The sequence below is a fragment of the Xiphophorus couchianus genome, chromosome 12 (genome assembly GCF_001444195.1).
Source record: "Xiphophorus couchianus chromosome 12, X_couchianus-1.0, whole genome shotgun sequence".
NCBI lineage: Eukaryota > Metazoa > Chordata > Actinopteri > Cyprinodontiformes > Poeciliidae > Xiphophorus > Xiphophorus couchianus.
In genome coordinates this window covers 30,755,999-30,779,977 of record NC_040239.1, presented here as the reverse complement: position 1 = coordinate 30,779,977, position 23,979 = coordinate 30,755,999, and the positions used below count along the sequence as shown (strand labels likewise).

Below are 23,979 nucleotides of genomic sequence, written 5' to 3'. Positions count from 1 at the left end.
CATCCCCCCACCCCTTCCCATTTTTCTCTCTCTGCCCCCCTCCCGTCCCTCTTCTCCTCGACTGGCTGTAAAGGTGGGATATTTTGAAGACAACAGTCAAGACCGTGTTGGACTCCCTGAACAAGCAGCTGAGGTAAGACGAGACCTTGGGTTTGTGTTTGTGTCTGTCTGTCATCTCTGTGCCAAGCGCATAATCTCGTCTCATGTTGCTGCTGGCTTAACTCATGAGCTAACATCGAGCTTAGCCAACACAGTGACCAGTATCTCATGTCTATCCATATGAACATCATTGGTTTAGTTTGAGCGTCTATGCACACAACGAGTTGACGAAGGACAGCTTCGACAGTCTGTGGCGTTGTGTTGGTATTCAACTGTTTGCAGCACTCCGCCGCGAATGCGTAAGCTCATTACCTCATCCTCCAAAAGCGAATACAGGTGGATTAGATCAACTAAGTCATCTGAACTCCAAAGTCACTGAAAGAAGTCACCACGATTCTGTCTGAGCATCTTGGCGATGACGCTGCAGCATCCTGAGTTTAAAGCGTCCCACGCTGCCCGCTGATTGGTGCCAGAGCCAGGCATGTGCAGATACTACAAGAGACCAGGAAAAAGTAGAGGAGGGAGGGAGGGAAAGAGTGAGGAGGCGGAACCTTGCGTGCTGGCTCGGGAACCGGGGAGGGGAAGCCGTCCTGCTTCTCCTGGGTTCTGGAGTCAAATGAGGTAAAGGGAGTAAAAGTTAGTGGGTCATGCAAGCGTACATGTCAGATTGCCGTGCGTGGAAACCGGCGGCTCGCTGTTGCTGAGAAACGCATTCCCCACAACACGCCATGTCGGGACATGCTAGTGTGTTTTTGTGAAGAGGGAAAGCGTGGCGATGCCACTAAGAGAAAACAGACAACTGGAGACAAACACGACATTGGCGAGAAAGACCGTCGGTACTGTCTACATCTTAGATTTGTCATTCGTCTCTACAGTGACATCAAATCTGGGTTAGTCCATCACCTTTAAACATCATAAATAAGTCCTGCTCGGATCTTTGAACACCCAGCTTATCTCTAAGCCTGCTTTAATCTCTGTCCACATATACCCAACCCTTTTATCTTAAAAGTATATATCGCCATCTGGCCTACAGGGAACAGAGTCTTCTGTGTGCTTTCCTGTGTTTAACAAGTCAGCGTCCTTTTTCCTCCGGCTCTCCTGTTCGGAGAGGTTGCCGTGCTTGCCCGGGGGTGGAATGTTTACCTCATTAAGATCCGTTTCCTACTCAAACATTTCCTTGGTCGCGCGAAGATAAACACAGCGTACACCCCACATGCAGAGAGCATTCATTTTGATGATCCAAATAAGCACCCGTACGGTATCATTAAGCGCTTTCCGCCCTTGCACAACAACTTCAACAAGTTGAGCTTTGTGAGAAGAAAAAACGAAGCTGCGGTTGCATTGCAGACAGTCGGTGTTTTTTTATGACTTCTTTTCAGTTTTTCAGCACAGTTTCTGCGCTGTTCAGGAAACCAACCTGTATTTAATGGGTTTACCACAACAGGTTACAAGGCAGACACGCTCGCAAGAATTTGCCTGTCTTTCCACGCCCATGCACAGGATTTCCTCCTCATACGTGTGATGAACTTCACACGTCGCTCAGGTAGAACGGAGTGAAGCAGCGATGGCACCTGGAATACTCGCTAATGATATGTGTGGAATCCCCGGCCGCGCTCGCAAAGGGTTAACGCTGACCTAGTTTCCGTGGCAACACTGAATGTCTGGTGACATCATCGCTATAATTTTAGCCCAAGCATTAAAAGGCTGGTCACATGACTAATCTAGCCAGGCCCCACGTGTTGGTGTGTGTGTGTGTGTAGTAAGCGATTCGCTATAAGGTACAGATTCAGGAAGTGGAGGGTTTGACATCAGCTCTTCCATTGAGCGGCAGGTTTTGATGTATTTGCTGCTCTGTAAGGTTTCCACTCTTCTGTGAAGAACCGCAGCCTGCTTCCCCACCTGCATTGACAAACCTTGTGAGCTAATTGATGGTCTCAGTCTCAGACAAACAAATATCTCAATCGTTTCCTCTGATCTGAAAGGGTTTTTGGTCTTTATCAAAACCCTTTCCATTTGTAAAAACATACAAATGGCAAGAACAAAACTAATCTCTAATTCACATAAATTGTTGTTTCTGACTGGAGTTTTATCCAAAATGTGTCGTTTTTGGATTCATTATTCATACCGCTTGAAATTTTCCATGTGTTTTCACATTACAACCACACATTTCAACATGCAAGTCATGAAGAAGGCACCCTGTTCAGATGGAACCAAAATTTACTTGTTTGGCAAATGCTATTACTACAACATGGTGGTGGCAGCATCATGTTGAAAGAATGCCTTTATTTAGCAGGAACAGGGAAGCTGTTCTGGTCAGAGGTGATGTATTGAGTAGAATGAAGACAGCATCAGTACAAAACAATAACTCAAGAGAGATGAATACAATACACGCTTTTTGGATTTTTATTCATAGACAGTTCTTAAAACCATCAGATTCATAGTTACACAACTTTGTTTTTGTCTCACATAAAATCCCAATACAACACATTAGAGTTTGTGGTTGAAAGATGTGAAAACAGTTCAGGGCGTATGAATACTTTTGCAGGGCAGCAGTAACATGAAGGTCAAGATTAAAGTCAAGGTTATCTGTTAGCTGCTGGTGAAAAACAAACATCTAACTGGCAGCCTGCTCTGATACGAATCTGTCAGCTGTTCTCAGGCTGTAAAACGTCTCCTGTTCTCTTTCTTTCATTTTCAACAACTCTTTTTATCAAATGATTACGAAAGTTCTCACCCTTACTCATGCTCCAGTACAACATGTCACCTAAACGTGTACAAACAGTTTCATTTTTAATCATCAATATTTAACGCCGCTCTAACCTATAAAGTACAGCATTTAGGAAATCTGTTATGTCCTTCTCAATGCCGGCCTGAATCCTGCAGCTGGATCAATACGCTGTGTGGCAGCAGATCAGTAATGGCTAGTTGGTGACTGGCGTCTTTGGTCGTGCCTGGGCTTCGTGTTGGAAGGGCGGCTGCCGGCCGCCCGGTGCCGCAGTTAATAAAAAATGAATGGAAAGACAAGGGGGCGGAGCCCTCAGCTGTTGCTCTGGCTCTTTAACTCTCACTTCCCTGGCGCCTGCTCCGCTGCTCCCACCGGGCGCGCGCGCTCACCACAGTCCCGAATCCCTCGGCTGGCACACTCTGCCAGGTTTTATGTAATACAGTTCAACAGCTGTTGGAGCTTTCAGTGCCTACTATAGAAAACACACACTTGAAAATCGTAATTGCCGAGGCCTGTTTAAATGGATTCAGGGGGAACCTCTTTATTGGAGGATGTGAGAGATGGTGGAAAGCTGGAAATGGATCAGTTCTCAGAAATCTTCTCCAGCCATCATCTGCTGTCAACATAGAGCTGTTATAAAGAGATCTGTACACTAGGACTGGAATGATTAATCAGTTATCGAAATCATCGTCCACTGATTTAGTAATTGAATAATTGTTAACTAGAATATACACTCATACACCGGCATTTGTTGAAAAAACCCCCAACATATTCAGAGCAGTAACTAAGCCAAAGCTTTACAAATTTATACATTTGGCATTTGAGATTTAAAAAACTTGTAAAAACTAGTATTTACTTGTATCTGTAAATATGTTTTAGTCAAAGTGGCATAGTTTTAGCCATACCTGTTATGCCGTGATATTGCATTATGGGCAATAAAATGTTTATTATTTAAAAACGGAATTGAATTATTTGTTTATTTGCATCTTTTAAAGGGGCAGTACTATGTGTTTTCCAGGCACATGGTGCCATTTTGTAGTACAATCAAGTAACTATGTTACATCAGTTACAAAAATGCTATTGATACCAAATATGACTTAAAAGAAATTTTACTTTGTAATTTAAAATTGGACCTATGTCTCTTTAAGAAACTTCTGCTCTTTTTGAAACTGCCTTCAGGAAGTCATCACAACATGGCTCCTCTATTAACCCTTCAGCAACATTTTTACTAGCGTTGCATTGAGAAGTAGCTCCTATAATGAACTCAGCAGATGGTCAGTTCCACCAGTTGTTTGCTAACTGCTGCTGACTAGTCTGAAGGAGCTGAGTGGAGGAGGGCTGCTATGTGAGGTGAAAGCTCAGAAGCTAGGAAACTGCAGCTCAGAGGAGTAGCCGTGTCTCGAAGGCGAGGCTAGGTCCAACCAGGTGTTTTGCACAGCTGAGTGGTTGCCATGGAGATTAAAGAATTTCTCAAACATGCATGAAAGAATCAAAGCAACACTGCAGGTGTGTTTTTGATGAGGGAATAACATTATAACATAACATAAATCTAAAAAAGTTGACTTTTCATAATACTTCCTTTTTAATGTATGCTAATATTGCATAAAAGTGGTTAAAAGAAAAATCTGTAGAATTAGCATATTATTGTTATTTGATTAATCTTCAAAAATAATCGATAGATTAATCGATTACGAAAATAATTGTTAATTGAAGGCCTTGGGTACAGGGTTGCAGAGGACAAAGTGGCGTCCTGGTCCCTTTAAGTCCGGCAATGCCAGACCAGAGCATATGGGAAGCTAATCTTAGCCCCAGTCATGAGAGACAACACTGGCAACCAGCCACGGTGGAGGCCACAGTGGACGCCTGAGGGAGGGCTCTCTTGTTTTCTCTCTGCGCTCTGACAAACTTGTGGTTGGGGTCCAAAGTATTGTTCCCCAAAACATTTCACCTCCACATGTCAGCAGACCGAGTGCTGCCACTGAACCTTGTTGACAGGGGGAACCATTGCCCAGTTCGATTTGCCATCCAGGTACACGGCGTGCCTGTTTTTGTTTGAAAGCGTTTCGACTCCATCTGTCCCACCTGTTCCCCTCCTGCCTGTGCCGCTGCTCTTTGTCTCACATCCAAGGTTCCCCCTGCGTCGGCTGATCCGTGCATCGCGGCTGTATCCCGCTCCTTCTTTTCATTTCACCCTCAAGCACAAAGAGCGACCCTCCCTCCCCCTCCCCCGTTTCCTCCTCTTCTTTTTCTACTCATTAATTATTTTTATTATTTTTTGTAGCTCCACCCCAGCGGGCCACTCCACCTATCACCACCTTTTTGTTCATTTTCCCTGCCTCCTCTCGCCCTAACCCCTCCTCTCATTTCCTTTGTGAGGAGAGGTGTAAGGCTTTGAGGAAAGGGGGCGGGGCTTGCCCCAGCTGGCTGAATCGTGCTGGCTTGCACGTGCCGAATGTCAGCAGATATGACTGTGCACACCTTGAGCTTAACACCGTTTTGTATGGAAGTCTGTGAAGATGTGGGTATCAAAAAAAGGGGGGAGGGGGGGCAACAAACAGGCAGCTTTATGGTAAACAATAACAAAGCAGTTATTGTTATGGTAGGGGATCAGAGTACCATCACTAAAGACTTCATGTTACTGTTATTTTTAACCTGACGTCCCTCCCACCAATAAACCCACTGACCCTCTGTGAACAATCCAGTACTGTGTGTGTGAAGGAGCCGGCTGAATGCATGGAGAAAAATCACCACAGGAACCTAGCCCTTCACATGCACATGTGAAATGTATATTTTTGTGTGATGTGTGTGTGCGGGCGAGGGTGTGTGTGTGTGTGTGTGTGTGTGTGTGTGTGTGTGTGTGTGTGTGTGTGAACGGGCACGACAGAAAGATAAAGAGATGTGGGATCAGATGACCTTGATGCTGTTTGACTGCAGGACATTGTGCTTGGGGAGGGGAGTGTACAGAGTCAGAGCGACAGAGGAGGAGAGCGTCAGCTGACAGGAAGAGGGTAGCCCTCCTGACTAATGGTTCTGAGCCGGCATTTAAAGAGTCATAAAAAAAAGCCCACGCTCACACACACACACACACACCCCTACAAAGAAAATCTAATATTTAAATGACTTTAATAAAAAGAAAAGAACAATCTGTTCTTTATGCTTTTTTTCCTTTTCAATTCTCTGTCTGCATTTGCAGCGGTGCTGGTAACGTTTCAAAAGCTGCCTTCCATGAGAGTTTTCGTTTCAGTGCTTAGCTTCGAAGAGAAAGATGAGTCAGGCTTTAGTCATAAACAGCAACTCGCACACACCACTGAGGATGGACTTTTGTTCTCAGTCATCCCTCCTACTACCAGAACCTTTCCTCTGTGCTGCTGAGAAACACCGAGCCTGAGGCAGAGAAGCGAGAGAGAGAGAGATGGAGAAAAAGAGGCTGAGACGAGGGCGGGAGACAGCTCATTTGGATGACAGTTTGACTTCTGTGTGAGTCGAGGTGATCGATGCAAGATTAGGAGTCTTTGTCTCGCTCTTTCCACTTGCTCTCGTTCTCAATGCCGGGTTACAGCCATTTCAACGTAAGTGTGTTTTCATTTTCACCCGATGAGTGAAAAAGATCAGTTTAATTTGAGCGTCTACAGACCGAATGCTTGGTTCTCATGTGAAGTGAAGAGTTGAATCTGTTTAGAAGATGAGGCTTCAGGCTGCTTTCAGTTGAAACATTAGTCACAAGAGTCTGCTGGTTGAAAACTTATTTGTCTCAACTGTTGCTACAATGAAACCTAAAGAAAAGTTGTCTTGGAAGACAAATTCGTATTTGGCTGATGAATTATTATTTTATTTTTTTGCTTTTAAGATAATCCGACCTGATTGTGGTAGAGAGACCAACCAGAAACGTTGAGTAGTGGTTTATGTGAAATGACCCCGTCTTTATGCTGATGTCTGCGGATCGCTTATCAGTGCTTTGGAAACTTTGTTTCCAACACACACACTCATAGCAGTTCATTTTGGGTTATTAAAGTTCACAACAAACAAAGTCATTTCAGGACAACATGCAGAAACATTTCCAGCTCCGATTCTGTTATCTGTTAGTTAATAGTCAGATTGTAAAGCAAATATAAAATGCCAGTACCATTAAAAAAATATTATTTTTTTGATTCTTTGAAGTCATTTTCAGTATTTTGCCATAGTTTTTAAATTGAAGAAGTATCCACTTTACTGGGATCTTAGCTAGTCTGTCCAGATCTGGGATTTGATCTATGTATATTCCAGATATGTATAGGCATGAAAAAGGAAATGAGTCTTTGGAATAATATCTGTATTTCCAGACTTCATTATCCAATTGATCATCATTCTGTCCACTTAAAGTATATTTGTCTTTGCTTTCAGTCTGTGGTTATTTAAAGCTTGACATTTCAGAAATATTTATTATTAGTCAATTTTCTTTTTTATTGGAAGAAAGAAAAATACCAGCATACAGATTATCCAAACCTTAAAACAGTCAGGAGTCATCTACAAGAAATAACATTTTAATTGGTGTGCAAATTATGTGTTTTGTTTGCAAAATTTAAGATTTGAAACCACTAAACAGACAGTCAGTCACTTGGTGTGCTCTGCTAGCTTTCCTTTGTTAACTTTTTAACATACCGTCACCTTCCTAAAATAAAGGCTTAAGTCATTATTTGACAAAAGTGATTTCTGGAAAAAATATCATCACTTTTTTTCCCCCCCAAATGATAATTTGGGCCAGAAAATGACCTAGGCAATTAATTTTAGGAAGGTGATGATATGTAATTTACTCGTTCTTGCTTTAAATGTGCCTCAACATTTTCTGCAAAAAGTTTTTTTACAGAAAAGTATGGAACAAAATTCCAACCTGGAGATGAACATAGGAAATAACTAGAATCTCATTTTTCCTTTTCTCATTCCTTCATTGTTTTTAGCTACTTTATGCCGAAATCTTTTTCTTTTTAAACCTCATAACGTCTCCTTCATAAAATAATGGTCTACGTCATGTTTTGCCAAAAGATGATTTAGACAAAAAAACCCAAAAAGACTTTGGCCATTATTTTAGGAAAGTGACCGTTCTGTACCACAGAAAGAAAGAGAAAAGAAAAAAAGAGATCTAAACAAAAGAAGAGCATCTGAGGGAAAAATACATTTTCTATTTTTCCAGACACCTTCAAATGTGGATTGCTAAAGTCTCATTGAGAAAGTGATTCTTTCCATCACAAATACATCATAGATGCTATATTATTCATGTATACTATGCCGTTTCTTTGGAATTTCTTTTCTTCCTGCTAACGTCAGTATTCCAAGTAAATGTTTAGTTTTATCATTACAGTATTTGAGTGTATAAACCAAATATAGTCTCTAGTTCTGCACAGATATGCTGGCAGAAAATAATTATTTTTGGACATTCCCAAAATAAATGATAACTTCCTGGGAGTGACGCAGCCTCCAGCAGCAAGAAGAACCCGTACGGTGGCTTTACTGAACCGGGGTGATAACTTCCATCCAAACGCTCTGCAAAAGTACAAACATCATAATATATCCTCCACAGTATTTCTTCCAGATGTCTCCTGAAAGAGTGCGGTTGGATTCCCTGTCTCATTTTTGTTTTATGTAAGTGACATTTATTGTTTTAATAATCTCCTGAAGTCCGGAGATCATCCTGAAAAACTTTACGCAGTCCAATTAAAAGTTTGGTCACATCTGTTTTGGGTTGACTATATAGATGTGTTTAAAACATTTCAGAACGTAGTTGGGTTTTTTTTACTTTGTAATATGAAGAATTTGTAATGGGAATCCCTAATTTTATAGATTGTATTCTCTGCTTGTTGCCTTTTTAATATGTAAGCTCGCATTTTGTTTATGTACTTTAAAACCTTTCCTCTAGAGCCTTTTGCAGTTGAAGAATGTGCCTATATAATGCTCTAAAGCTAACCCTTATCTCTAACCCTATACATAAACATTAACTACATCTGAGTTTTAGATCATAAACCGTCTGTTACCTTTGTTCATGCATGGACAGGAAGGCTTACTGGACCGACTAGAAGAGATCTCAGTCAGGTTTGTCTGGCGTTTGCTCTCTGCAGCTGTATATTATTGTTACAGTCCTCTAACTGCTTAAGTTAGGTATTAAAAAGGGCAAGGTTACAGTTAGACATTAACTCTGGGTGAGACAACACACAGCTCACAAATTAAACACAAGAATGATGTAAGATGTTTACTATATTTTTTTGAAAAAATTTTAATCCTTTTGTCTTATTTTTTTGCTTTACAACTGAGTTTATTTTGAAAGTTTGTTTTACTGAATCTCTGCTAACAGAGTTATTCTGTTATGGTTTAATAAGTCTGACTATTTAAAAGTCTGAACAGCAGAGGATCAAAAGCGGTCCCGAGTCATCCTGTAGTTCTATCTGACAGGGAGCTGCTAATCAGATGCCTATTGTAACGTCATTAGCGGCTAATGGTTTTACTCGTCAGTGTATTCACACACTCCCTTTAAATCATTTCTGTGTTGTCTGTCAATCTGTCACTAAAACCGCTTTCTGATAAGAACCCAAAATGCTCACACTACTGTGGAAGCTTGACACCCAGGATGATTGGTAGCTTTTATAGGAGCTCCTGACTCTTTTGGCCCTTTAGGAGAAACACTTTGATTTTCTCCAAGTCTTTAATGTTGCATTCATTTACTATCTGTTTCCTTTAATTCAATCCAGTTGTAATTACATCAAGTTAATAATCAGATTGTAAAGCAAATAAAAATAGCAGTAGCATTAAAAAAAATTTTTTGATTCTTTGAAGGAACTTCATTTTCAATATTTTTAGAGTATCTAAAACCTAACATTTTGCGTTTTATATTCATTGTGGTCAAAAGGATTAAATTGAACATATGTCCTCGTCATATGTGAACAAAGTATTATCACGACACATAATCACGACATTTCACATTACCTGTTAATGTGCTTCATTTATTCATTGTTTATTTTGTAACATTTTATTAATTATCATTAAAATAGGGGGATGGCAGAAAGACAAACAGTACTACAGAGATTATATATTTGTCAATGATAATATAATATGCAGCCTTACTATCAAGGTTAACTAAGAAAACGTGGTTTGATGATTTTTCCTGAACTCCTAAGTCTGTCAGCACAGCAGAGAAATTTCTTTCCTACTTCAAAGTGAGTTTCAAGCATAAATGCAACAGGCAGTAAAGGGTGAAGCAATTATATGTCTGTAGTTCACAACAACAACCTACATCAGATGAAGTCATGTCCTGAGACACTCTTGCTGGGTACACAACTCCAGTGTCCAGCGGTGCTGGACGGCTAAAGGAGAACAATGTTTTTGTTTGTTGTGTGAGTCTTTCATGATTTTCTGTGGGCTGATTGAGACATCACCCTTTATGTTAATTTTTTGGTCTGCATTTTTGTCTCCAGGCATTGGCAGAGACCGGTTTTCTGGGGTTCATGCTGTTGAAAGTCCTCTAATGTTACTCGGCCACGTGATATTATTCTCTTTTAATGGCTTTCTTATTTGCTTTTGATCTCAGCTGAAGTCCTTTTTTTCCCCATCCCAATTAAACTGTAGAATAACAAAACGGGAGATAAGAACGCCAGCATTCCAAGACTGTAAAATGGACTTGTTGTTTTCAGTGTGCGCAGCACGGTGTGGGTGGAGAGCGTGTGGTACAGAGGTTCAGTCTTGAGCTAGAAACGCTGTGTCACCGCAGCTGAGGGAGTGAGCGAGCGAAGCGAGTGAGCACGAACTGGTTGGGTGTACTCAAGTGTCGGTTGGTGTGTGGGCTGGTTGATAGCACGGAAAGGGTTAGTTGAGCCAATATTATTGCTGCCCACCCAGTGGTGGAGGCAACATCCTGGTGGGAGACATCGATGATGAGGCGGTTGCGTCATCACTGTCTGTGTTTCCTACCTCTCTTACTCTCTGCTCTCCCTCTTGCTGATTGGTGAACAGCCATCACATGACCCAGCGCTCTACTTCTCTTCTCCCCTTGTCTTTGACAGTTTCGGCTGCGCCGTGTTTCTCTTTTGGTTTGGTGCTCATCTGCGTGCGTTTTGTACGAATATTTGAGTTAACGACGGAGGCAGGCGGTGTTCGGTCTAGATCGGGTGCCTCAGAAAATGTCGGAGCTGTAATGCAATGAGCTATACCAGGAGGAGAGCAGGCTCAGGAAACTGAACAGAAGAACTGAGCGAGAAAGGGAGTCGGAGGCTGTTGAAAAAGCACGAGAAAATGAGAAATTTGGGGAGACCAAGAGAGCTGGGGAAAAGCAGAATAAGTAAAGCAGGGGTAGACAACTGAAGTTAATCCAGTCATAGCAGAGTGTGGCTGGCTGACACGCTGAGTAATGTAAGAGAAACACCAAGCAGGGGTCTGAGCGATCTGCATGGGGAGACAGCTATGTCCCTTCTCTTTCCTCCACCTCGTCTACCTGGTTAAATCGGTTCTCTAAACTCTGACAGTACTTTGGAGAGAGGAGAGGACGACGAGGCCTGTCAGCCAGCAAGTGAGCGAGAGGAAACAATCTGCTATCACGGCGAGGCTGTTTATGATAATGGCAGTGAAGCTAAGGCAGAGCGATATGAGGTGTGTGTGTTATTGTAGGCTGGGAGACTGGCGAAGACAGAAGCTCTAGGTTGTCTCTATTTGCGAATGCAGTGGGTTGATTATTGGAGACAGCTATCTTCGTTTGGCTGCAAGCTGACGATCCTGTCTATATGTCCTCTTTCTGCAAAGCTCTTCTTTCTAGTTAAGGAAAGTCAAAATTATAGCTGACCAGTTTGTCTCTACAGACTTCCCTCACTGTCTTTCTCCAGAATCATCCTTCTCCCCGACTCGCTGTTGTCAGAGTGCTTTTGAAGGTTTCCTCTCCATTGCGTTCACTTTTTTACCCGATTGTATGATTCTCATCAGGTTTTTGTTTTCTGCCCCCAGCATAGATGGACTAGTTGACCTCATTGAGTTTGATGCATGGTCTTAACATCAGATGCTCCAAGGAACCCATTCACCGTAGCCACATCCTTTGGATTGTTGAGGATGGGCCAGCAAGGCAACCTGCTCTTTATCTACCAGCCCTCTTGTGCAGGTATTGTCAATTAGTAGGATTTGTTTAAAGCCACAAGTGGAAGACTGAAGAGTTTGCAAGAAATGGTGATTTGATGTGATCGCCGAATGATCAAGACGTTACCGGCAACTTCTAGTTTTGTCAAAACTAAACTCTCCAACAAGGGATGGAAAAAAATCAGTGAGGAAGAGCGGATGATGTTTGCAGCGCGTATAGAAAATAGTGTTGCTTTTCTTTGCTTCTTTTCCCTTTTGCCTCTTAATTGAGATCATCTGTTCGCTCGGCGGCCACCATTTCGCCTCCGCCATTGAAAGCAGAGGTGCAGGAACGAAACCAAAATAGTCATTTTTTTGGAGATAGACACAGCCTGCAATGTAACGCCATCGAATGCAACAGAGGCAGCAGCGCTGGAGGGCGTGGATATAGTCAGAGAGAGATGTTCTCATTGGTACGCGCTCCTCTGCACCAAGCTGTTTCCTAGGCTGCTGCTACCAGCGACTATCCACCACTGCTCTCTGTGTTTCTGCTTACTGCACACTCCTCCATTGCATTGTACGTACGTGCCTGCCGCGGCTCAGATAATGGCTTCTCACTAAGCACACACTGACGAGAGAGAGAGGAGAGGAGATGGAGGGGGAGGCTGCACAAGAGGGAGGGAGTTATGGAGGGAGGGAAGCAAAGAGAGGGGAAGGTGGGGGCTGCAAAGAGAAGCCGACTGCATGTGTAGTCAAGTGAGAGAAAGAGGATATTGAAAAAGGGAAGGGAGGAGCAGACATAGATAATGAGAAAGGAAAAAGGACAGAACAGAAAGCTTTGGCTTTAAGACGAGCCAAGAGAATGAGTAACGTGCGTGCCGTGCCGGGGGGAGGTGTGGGTTGCGTGCGTTGCTGGCTGCGTGCGTGCGCGTGACTGCGTGTATGCGTGTTTTGGTACTCGCCATGTCTGTGTGCTGCACAGACGACAAGGAATAAAACAACAACAAAAAATAGGGAATACAACCCTGCAAGGACAGATTGCTTGGGGATCACCGTACCGGCAAGCAAGTCTCATGCCCCTCTCCGTCTCCTCCTCTGGTCTCTTCTTTTTTCCCGGCAGCCCCGTCTGGACACCTCGGACGGCGTAAGTATGCGCTGTGGATCGTCGAGGCTCGCAGCCGGCTTAATTTTGTCAGGGTCTCTGCTTCATGTTCCTGCTCGTCACGCCAGCCGAGGAAGGGGTGGGGGGAAGGCAGGGGGATGGGGTGGTGTTGTGTATGTGGGATTTGGGTTCAGCTGTCTGCTCAGAAACTGAACTTAACCCCCTCAGTGCCACAACTAGTATTCTCCAGTGCTTTGTCTCCTCCCTCCATTTTTTTGTGGAGAGTCAGTTAAACTGCACTTGTTTCTCTCTCAAACAAACCTGGCAAGCCAGTTTGTCTGGTGTACCAGGTTTGACTAGATTTGATCCGGTTGGATGGAAATATATGTGTGTGATACTTTGTGGCATGGGTCAAGTCGGCACAATGGTTTATGTGTGTTTGCAAGTAAAATAAAGGGAGGCGTTTAGGAAAGGACGAAGGCTCTCAGCTCTGTCGTGGTATAAATATTTTTCATGTGGTCTGTTCAGTCCATTAGGGAGCATCACAGGTGAAAATTAGAGCAGATGTCAGCACTTTTCAATTAGAAGTCCCTTCAAATACAATTAAAGCTCAGGCTATGAGAATTCAGCATGCATGCACTGAATAATATTTGGTGAGGTGTAACCTTCTCTACATTGGTTATCTAAATTACAGTCATTCTAAGCTTCCAACTTAAGAGAAGTAAACCCCCCACAGGTTTGTGTGTGTAACAGAAAAACAGGAAAGGAGAGTGTCAGTGTGACTGACAGTACATGGTTGTGGGATGTTAGACTGTGCACCCCTGCAGTCAGCCTGTTTCAACACACTGCAGTTCTCATAACTGCCGCACACTACCTCCCCCCCGCCTTCCTCTTTCCCATCTGATGCCGCTGATAGTACAGACATGGGGCCTCTCACGTATTACATGCCGGCTGTTTGACGCCACCCCTCCACCCACCCAGGAACCCCCAGCACAGAAGGTGGATTCAAAAGACACAAGCACACTGCCTGTCCAGTAATTACCCACTTCAAAGACTCATTTCAGTAATATTCAAAGATGGGGAAGCTCAATGTTAGACTCACTTCTACCGTCATGCAATGCTAGGACTTGGAAGGATCCTAGTGGATTCACCTCGCTCCATATCACTTCACATTGGTATTGAGTGTAAGACCTTCAGTGAGAAGTAGGAGTCTAGTTTATGATTTATTTACCACATGTTTTTTGGCAAAGAACTTTGAACAAGCAAAATGTTTCCTTGCTTTTGGTAAAGCAGTGAACGATTGTCTAGTGTATCTTGGCAGTTTCTAGTATATTTTAGGAGTGATGATATATGTGTACTGATCAAAGATTTGTGGTCAGTATACGCGCTCTAAAACAATGTTCGTTCTAACATTCTTGTTTATTTGTATTAGGAAAAACATCACACTGTGTGAGACAGAGGTCACTGTAAAACATGTCAATAGCAATTGAAAACAAAGACGTTTCCATCAATTTTTTGTGTACAATGCATATTTTGAAGTTTCTCATTAGAAAAGGTCAAAATAACTTCCTCCATTTCGCAAAACAGTTTTCACACTTGCTTGAGGTCAGAGTTTTTTTAGCTTTCCCAAAAAAAAAAAGTTCAGTTCTGATGTAGCAAATATTTATCTCACATGACTGATTGCTCAAAATTCTTGTGACAATAAGATGGAAACAGAGCTAATGATTAGGACTTTTGGAATTTTATAATGTACATTTACCACAAAAGAAATATGTTTAACAGGGAAACTGTCAACATCAGTCAAAATATATTGATCACATTAAAAATAATCACATACTTAGACAATCAAATCTTATTTTTTGAGTTTCCACTGAGACTCCTTCTCTAATGAAGTGCAGTACAGAAGAAGAATTTTCCAGCAGCAAGAGAGAAAACAATTTCCAGAAGTATGTTCCCCAACAAGTTGGATGGAGAAACCAACTTACTGTGACAACAGCAGGTCTTTATAAGCTGATAAAGCTAAAATCTGATGTCTGTACAGAACTATGACAGAACAAGGTGGCTTAGGAGTGAAATGGCTGACGTTTGCCAAAGTCTAGATCTCTTCAACCTGAAGGAACTGCCCACATGCCTCTGCAGAAGATACAAATTTCTTTTAAACAACCCAGTAAAATGTAAAACAGCTAACGTTGAGTGTTCTTCCCACCATACCAACTTCCACACCATAGAGTGTTTGCTTCCATGACCTGGCAGTACATTAATTCATCGTAGGTTTAAGTCTCCGGCTGGTCTGACACCAGAGCTGTTAAACCTAAAAGTTGATCACAAGATTTTCCAGAACATTGAATAACTCTCCTGTCTGTTGGCTTTCTGCGTTAGTGCTAAAGTAACTAGTAACTCTGTCCGTGTTTCTTTTTCACAAGGGCCATTGAGCATGTTGGAATACACTGTTTAGACACAACATGAACTCTGTCAATGATTTCTGAACTTGTCCTTGAATTATATTTATTTGCTGGCTCTTGGGACTTGTAGATAATAATGTAAAATAAGTGAGACTTCAAGAAACCGTCTAGGATACAAATGAAATACTTAGAAATTTGGAGCTCCCAACAAAACTTATTGGTTTTCAAATGCAGGGTAAGTTGGATATGTGGCTGTACTGTCAGCTCATGATAAGTCTCACACCTGGAAAGACCTTAAACCAGCTGAACCTGCCTCTGAGCTGTAAAAAGTCACTGTACCTGTTGCTTGAAAAAAAAGGAATTGATTTTCCACATCTATTTCTCTTAGTGCTTATGCACAGAGCAGATCTTTTCCTGGACAATCACTACAGTAGTTAAAAACAAGCTTTACATGAACAAAACTCTCAACTATTTATCCTTGTAAATCTTATAGTTTGAATAACCCTTTGAATTCCCTCTGCTGTTAAAGGAGGTTATTCCTAAAAGAATCAGGCCCAGTCAAGTTTGACTGATGAAGAGGAGGTCTTCTAGGTCAAGTGATGCAACAACATGTACTTCACCATTTTCACTTTATCTGATTCGCCTAGTACTTTTTTTCTTAGGCTTTTTTTTTTTGTTAAAGTGAACTTCTTACATTTCTTGTCATCATTACCTCCAGTAGGCTAGTAACACCTGAAATTCATTTTATTTTTTTATCGCTGTTAATTTGTAAGTTGAGGTAACATATTTATTAACTGAGATAATCAAGTGAATGGATAATTGTTCAACGAATGGATAATCCCTTAATGTGACTGTCATGACTGAGTAACAGTAATATTTCAACACAAGGCTGTGCTTGGACAAAATGTTCCACTCTCTTACAGACAACCTGTCATCTCGGATTGAAAAGTATGTTAGACTGCCATCACTGCTGCTTCGTAACCAATGTGATGATGTTTACATAAAGAGCTCAAAAAGAAAATTGTATTGTTTGTTTTTGTTCTATGCATTATTATTGATAGGCTACAGTCTAAAATCATTGATACCCTGCTGGTTTAAGTTCAAAACAATCTACTTATTTTAACGACATGTTTCTTATCACTAAAGGTAGTATTAATGTTTAGGAGGAAAGCAGAGAGAATCCAAACTCATAGAGAATCAGTGGAGGGAGCTTAGTGCCAATACATTTTCTTCAATTTCCTTAATTTTGGAAGATTGGTGTTCAGCAGATACATGAAAAACTGATCATCTTCCTCCTGTCAACTTTGCGACTTTTGCACTGTAGGGGAGATGGAAACTAAAAAAATCGGGATCGGCTAAAATTGAAATCAGCAGGTCGGTGATCAATGATCAGCCAGAAAACTGAAATCGGTGCAACCCTAGATAAGACATCAAAAATTTCAGTGGAGAATAGTTTGATTTAGAGCTCCACAGTATTTTGAAATGCAATCACTAAAGACTCATTGGATGCAATATTTAGTCAGACATTATAATTTATGTCATGCATTCACTCACTGCATAACCATTATGTATTTCAGCATTTGAATAGAGTTTAACTGGCTTTAATGACCATACGTGACCATACCCATACAAATGAGCTTTGATCATAGCTGGTATAGTTATTGCAATTACATATTTTTCTAATAAAGTCCAGTCCTACTTTGATAGCTGTGAGAGTGAGAATAAGTAAAAGTTTCCTATTGATTCTTAAGAAGAGTATAAATAGGTTTTCAAAAATTAATACTTTTCTAGCATTGTTGTAGATGCTCATCTCATTTCCTAGCTGAAACAGATCTATTGGTTGAGTAAAAATATTTTTAGTTCTTAATCTGCCAGGGGTACAAATAAATTTGGGCTGAAAATATTTTTCCTATAAATAAAAAATGAGGCAGGTAGTGTCCGTCTACTTTTCAGTCCTCGCCGTTTATCATTGTGTATCTAGCTCAGCTGCCTGCTTTGCATAACCCAACTGATCTAAAGCACAGTGTCCAAATGTGATACTGTTGTGCTACATGTGAGAGTGTGGACTCGTTTTGTGCCTGATGTAAAACCACTCTATGGTGGATAATTTGGCTCATATCTGTCTTCATTGATTTGATCTTGAATGCTCTGTAATACTGAAAGTACTGAATATGTAAAATCAAGTCAGGGAATAGCTCCAATGGATTGATCCTAAAAAAATGGAATTACTCTTTTACTTGGATGTCTCTCTATTACTGATGTACAAGGTGTTAAAACATTTTCATATCCATATTTGTGATATAAACAACTGAACACAATCAGCTCAATACTTCTTATTTGTACCACTTATTTTGTGAGTGTATAATGTTGCTTTGCTTTGCACAGCTTTACTTACCACTCTGCATTTTTGTCTTTCAGACTGTTCACAAAGTCACTACAGTGGATGGCCTCACAAACGGAGGCCAGATGGAAATTGGTTCACACGACCGCCTCCAGGAAGGCGCGTTGAGCCTGGATTTGGCCAATGGGGTGAACCCCTACCATAACAATGACGAGGCATCTATGGAAACAGACGAGCAGAGGGCAGGAGGTGTGCCTGAAAGGCAACGCTGGGTGCCAGGACATAGCAAGGTCAATGAGACCCAACAGCAGCAATCATGCTGGAGCAACAGTAGTGGTACAACCCCTGCTGAGGGAGTCCACTATGCAGATATAGAAGATGCCCAGAATCTGGTAGCGTTTTCTGCTACGGCTAGCGCTTTGCCTCCTTCTTCCTCTTCATCTTGCCTTGTCCTGCAACCTAATACAGCCAAGTTATATGAGAAGTTCACCCAAGAGACACATGCTGATGGTGCTCATTCTAGAGTCTCTGCAGGTGCTCCTGAAACAAGCTGCGAACCTTTGGAAGACCTTGACATCTTACAGGCAGCACTGAGCCAAGCTAAACATGGGCACAAGCCCCCTAATTGCAACTGTGATGGGCATGGTTGTCCAGACTACCTGGAGTGGTTGGAAAAGAAAATTAAATTAGCAACTAGAAGGGATCAAGGATCTCACAAAATGGGTGATGAGGCCCCACATTTGGAGCAACCCCATTTACCACATCAACATCAGACATACCAACAAGTGAATGGTGCCCACCGTATGTCCACTTCATGTTTGCAACAGCAACAGGAAGTTAATCAGTACTCTCACCAAGACCAAGTGCCCTCCTCCAAACCCCCTATTCCTTGCTCCCCCCAGGTGCTCTCCATAGCCAAGGAGAAAAACATCAGTCTTCAGACTGCCCTTGCGATAGATGCACTCACACAGCTATCCAGCCCTCAACTAGTCAGTGCTCCAGGTCAGGTTTTCCGAAACAACTTTCATAACCACCAAAACACACCTAGTTTGATCCCTTCCTCTCTTAACAACAACTCATCATCACGATCCCAGTCTGTCCCTCCAGGGCTGCATCCCAACCAGCAGGGTGCAGTATCTTACGAACACCATAGGCCCCAGTCCCAGGGCCAGCCAGGCCATGCTTCTCCTCTCCCATCCTCTACCTCTCCATTTCCAGGTCAGGGAAAAGCTCCAGGTTTCAGTCCAAATCCGCAGCAGTGGAGGCAGGGCTCTGACAGAGATCCTGAACAGAGAAATCCATGGATGTTCAGAAAGCCTGAGCCCCATGCTCACTTTGCAACTGCTTCTCCAAATAGCTCAGACCCCATGTCAGAGCTTAAACAGCTGCTCGGTGACACCAAGTTGAAAAATGCTTCTTTTAAGCTTCCCCTCACACAGCAGCTTAGCTTGAATCAGAATGGTGGCATTCAGGTCCAGGGCAGAATAAAACAAGAGCCAGACTCTGGTGAGCATTATCATCACACTTCCTCAACTGGACGTTATGAAATGTCTAATGGTCAACAGCAGGGTCAGCATTACCCTGGAAATCCTATGTCTCCTGGCCAAGCAGCCATACGTCACTCCACTCAGGCAGCTCTACAACATCACCTCCATCACAGGAGGAACCTGTTCTCTACCCAACCACCCGGCTTTGGAGTACCAAGCCCACGTGCACCTATGACATGTCAAGACTTGAAAAAATGGTGGCCCCAGATAGATGCTGAAGGTATGTCAGTTCTACCAATCAAACAGGAACCCAAGAGGAGGAAAAACACCCACGGGTCTTCTGTTATAAAATCAGTGGGTTTAATGGCTATAGGTCCTGCTCTTCCCAAGCCCAAACAGATAATCATCAAGAAGAACAAGCAGAAAGCCTCCATGCCAACCTTCCTCCCTCAGGCTCAAATCGCTATACAAAAACCACCAGTTCACATGAAGGACACATCCCCATCCCTGACCAATTCCCAAATATGCTCTCTCAACCCTTTGGCCCTCCACCGTAACTCCGCTCAGGTTTCTGCAGCAGGTCTCCCTGCCCCAGAACAATCTCAGGTATGCATTTCCAACACCTCTCTAACTCCTTCTTCCAATGTTACAACGGGAAACGCTCCAGCTGTCACGGACCCCTCGTCCACATCTGTGGTTCTTTCAGCCATCTCAAAATCAGAAGAAGCAAGCATCAATTTAACCTCCACCAACACCAGCAATGCCACACCTGTGACCTCCACAACTCCATCCAACACCTCGCCGCTGCAGAAACTCATTAACATAGATCCAAAGTACGAAGAGCTGATCCGCCAGTTCGAGGCTGAATTTGGAAACTTGGCCCCAGACACATCCGCAAGTCCACGCAAGGAGGAGACCACTCCGGCCCCTACACTAGCGAATCAATCCCTGATCAGTCCTCAAGACCTCAGTCTAGCATCATCTAACACCACCCAGTCTGTCTCCTCAATCCATACTCCTCAAGCCAACAACACACCTCAATCAGACGATCAGAAAATGGAAATTAGCAAGAGTGACTCTGATACCCAAAGTGAATTAACAGTTAGTCAGCCTTCCAATGAGGGCCGTGAACATACAAGGCCTGTCAATGTTTCTCAGAACCAGGAGACTATTTTGGACAAGCAGCAGCTGCAGCAAGGAATGTTAGAGGAAGCACTGGGCATGCAAGACTCTCCACTGCCTAAGCGAATTAAAATTGAAGCTTCAGGAGAATTAGCGGTACTATCCACCACATGCTACTCTGAGGAGAGCACGCCAGTAAAGGATGGCCTAAATTCCTCACCATCTCTAAAAGGCTTTCTAGACTCCCCCTTGCGCTACCTAGACACCCCTACCAAGAACCTGCTGGATACTCCGATCAAGGATCCACAGTCCGAGTTCCCAACCTGTACCTGTGTGGGTAAGTGTGTGCACAAATTTTGACAGATTTCTGTCAGTGGACAGAAAACTTTAAAGTATTGCAGAGAGACATCGAGGTGCGGAGATACATTTAAGTTAGAAATGTAACCTGAGCATACATATTTTTTGTAGCCACCTTTACTTCTTGGTCTGCATAAGTGATCCACCTTAACCATATTTAAAATATTTTGATTCTCAGTCATCATGACAATGTAAGAGCAGAATCGCAATTGCAAAAGACTACTTTGGATTCTACGTTTTGCTATTGGATTTAAAATGCCATGCATTGACACTCATCACTCCAATAATACATTTTCCCAGTTGAATAGAGTTATTCCAATTCCTGATTTCACATTCTGAGGTTTTCTTAAAATCATGCAGCCGCTTCATCAGGACAGTAACCGTAGCTGCTGTCTGAATAACTTAGCAATTCAGTTGAGGATTCCCAGGAAAGTTATAAAGAAATTTACAGCATTTTATTGACAATAATCAAAGTTTAAGCGTGTCAGTAGTTTCCTGATCCAGTATCTAATCAGCTCTCTGCAGGATGCAACCACACCAGAATTAAACAGCTTCTAGAGACATAGTTATAGCTTTAAAAACCATAATTTGAGCATCTCCCCCCCCACACACACACACACACCTCTAGTATTTTCACACAAGAATATGGTATGACTTCTCTACTCCCTCCCATGAGCCACACCTTGTTTCCTCCATGTACTGCCAGGAGAATGTGACCTCACTTTGCCTTTTTAACCAGAAACACTCACACATATCTGAGAACTGCACATTGCTCAGATAGTGATCTGATAAAGAATTTACATTTGGACAAAATTATAGAGTTAGCTGCTATGCACTCTGTGCACTGGTGAAAGCAAAGTAGTGGTTCCCACATGCAGCGCCGTTTCAGAGCGGTCCAGTACAGTCTGAGGTAGAAATTCACCGGGCTGGTGGATGATCTAGGATCAAACACAGCAATACATGTCATTCACATTCACACAGTGCAAGCTTCAAACAGCAGGCCGCACCCTACATTCACACACCACTATCTTTGCATGGGGGAGTAGATATACATCCTCCTGTGTGTTGGTATGAACTAGATGTTGTAATCATGTGCATACTATTTCTGCCTCAGCTTCAAAGATGATGCCACTGAGTTCGTTTTTTTTAAGGCATACCAGCTGCAGAACTGTAAAGACAGTACACAACTATTTCAGTTATTACAGCTGTGAAACAAAAAGCTCAATTTTAGTCAGATTGGTTGTGCTTTAATAAAACTATTCCATTCTATCTCTGGTTGTTTGTTGAGGGTTGTTGTCCTGCTGGAAGAGTCTGTCGCAGACTACTAACAGATTTTCTTTGAGGATGTACCTGTGTACCTCAGTCCACCTTTTTATCAACTCTAGTCTGTCTATGCGGAAAAACATTATTCCCTCAAAGTTTAGAAAAAAAACGTTTTTGGAAAAAATAAAGGTTTTCATGCAAAAACATTATTTCAAGTAACATATTTGAAAAGAAATGAAAAGAATCTATAAAGCAAAGCGCAATGCCCTCTGCTGTTCACAGTAGTGTAAGAAAACTAATTGTTGTCATTTGGGGATATTTTGTTATATTTAAATAAATTTTCTTGTATTATTAGATATATTTATGTGTGTGTGTAAACCTTATCCTGTACTTTCTCTCTCCCAAGAACATATCCTGGAGAAAGATGAAGGGCCGTACTACAATCACCTGGGGTCGGGACCTACAGTAGCCTCCATACGAAGTTTGATGGAGATGAGGTGTGCCATTTCTCCCTTTCTACCACTTCCTCCTGCATGCTTTCGCCTCCCTCTCGCTCTCTCCTCTTTCCCTCCGCCTCCTCTTGTTTTGTCCCCGGGGAATCCGTGACCCAGAATCTCGTTGGAGGAACGAGAGATATAAGCATCATCAGCATTAGAAAGAAGTGTGTTGCGTATAGCAGCAGAACAGCTGAGAATGAGAACAAGAAGGGAGAAAGGATAGATACTGAATGATGCGATTATTACATAATTTTGAAACAAACCATGACATTAGTGTCATATGCACTATATTCACCTTATTCTATGTTGTTAGGAATAGCATTATTATTGAACACAGTCTGTTGTCTTGCTTCTAAATGATGACACAGTTTAACTTTTCAAAAGGTTAAGAGGTTCATTTCAGCCTTTAACTTTCAGGACTGGGTGGAAGGGGGGTTTACACCAGAGCCCACTCTTTGTTGTTCCAGAAATGACGCAAGATGCCCAGACCCCATTGTCCCTGCCTTGACCTTTGACCCACCTCTGAACCGAGCAGGCCCATCCCTGTGGTAACGGCCATTAATCCCCAGGCCCTCTCAGCTACTGCAGGGTGACTCCTATTCAGCAGGAGCCCCTTGTCCTCACTGTCACGCCAAATCTACTCAGGGCTGCGGGTTTCACAATGGCAGGTATCCAGCTGGGGGTGGCGTGGGAGTGGGGGGCGACCTGATATGAGCTGTGAACGGACATGTGACAGGCTCTGATGAACTGACCCCTACCCAGAACAAACCTCCGACCTCCATTTCTCCTCCTGCGCACCTAACAGGAGAACACCACCCTCCCCCGGAAATTATACTCCGTACAGTACTCAATACTTCATGCGTTCACGTGACACTGAAATCAGCACAGTCATGTCTCCATGTGTCATCCCTGATGCTGGCTGCTGTGCAGAAACCTGTGGGTTCTGGGTAACTGCCGTTTTTGTGTGAATATCTCAGAGTCCTGTGAACACACACTTCACCCCAGCTACTGTAGGAGAGTTCAGTCATGTAATGGTGGCTGTATGCCTCTACACACTTTTCCAGACATGGGCAAGAAACATCAGGGTTTTATTTTCTCACTGCAAGTTAAGTTTATTGACAAAATTTACAATTGTTCAGGTGTTTGAATAGTTAAATTAAACTAATTTGGCTAATATTTTATTCAAATTCATTTTAAAATCCTACTTTGGAAAACTATGGTAAATCTTTAATATTTGTGGTGGTCATGGTAGTGTTTCATTGCGTGTTAGAAATATGACTAAGACAGAAGTCTTAGTCATATTCTCTGAACTTCAAAAAGTTTAGAGAAGTGATTGTTGAGTTGCACAAAGGAAACAAAAAGATAGAAAAGACCCTGAGAACCCGTCGACACGGAGCCGCTCTGCAGTTAAACCGTAACATTTTTGTTGCGATCCAGCCGCGCTTTTACACAACACCACTGACTGGAGTCTCTCACTCCGGTACTTTTAGAAACCAGTGAAACTTTCCTGTAACACCCACTGCA

At 42.5% G+C, this 23,979-nt stretch overlaps 1 protein-coding gene across 5 annotated transcripts in view; it reads left to right on the top strand.

Moving 5' to 3' along the window:
* Positions 1 to 23,979, top strand: part of tet3 (tet methylcytosine dioxygenase 3) — a 50,579-nt gene that overhangs the window by 13,213 nt on the left and 13,387 nt on the right. For 2 of the 5 annotated variants that reach the window (XM_028032775.1, XM_028032776.1), the window contains 3 exons: positions 74 to 133; positions 17,807 to 20,675; positions 22,365 to 22,455. In XM_028032775.1, coding sequence (XP_027888576.1) covers positions 74 to 133; positions 17,807 to 20,675; positions 22,365 to 22,455 — 3,020 coding nt within the window. Of the gene's footprint in view, positions 1 to 73; positions 134 to 6,255; positions 6,394 to 10,728; positions 11,931 to 12,596; positions 13,029 to 17,806; positions 20,676 to 22,364; positions 22,456 to 23,979 lie in introns of those variants that run through there. The other 3 variants (XM_028032778.1, XM_028032780.1, XM_028032779.1) reach the window with 3 other exon arrangements.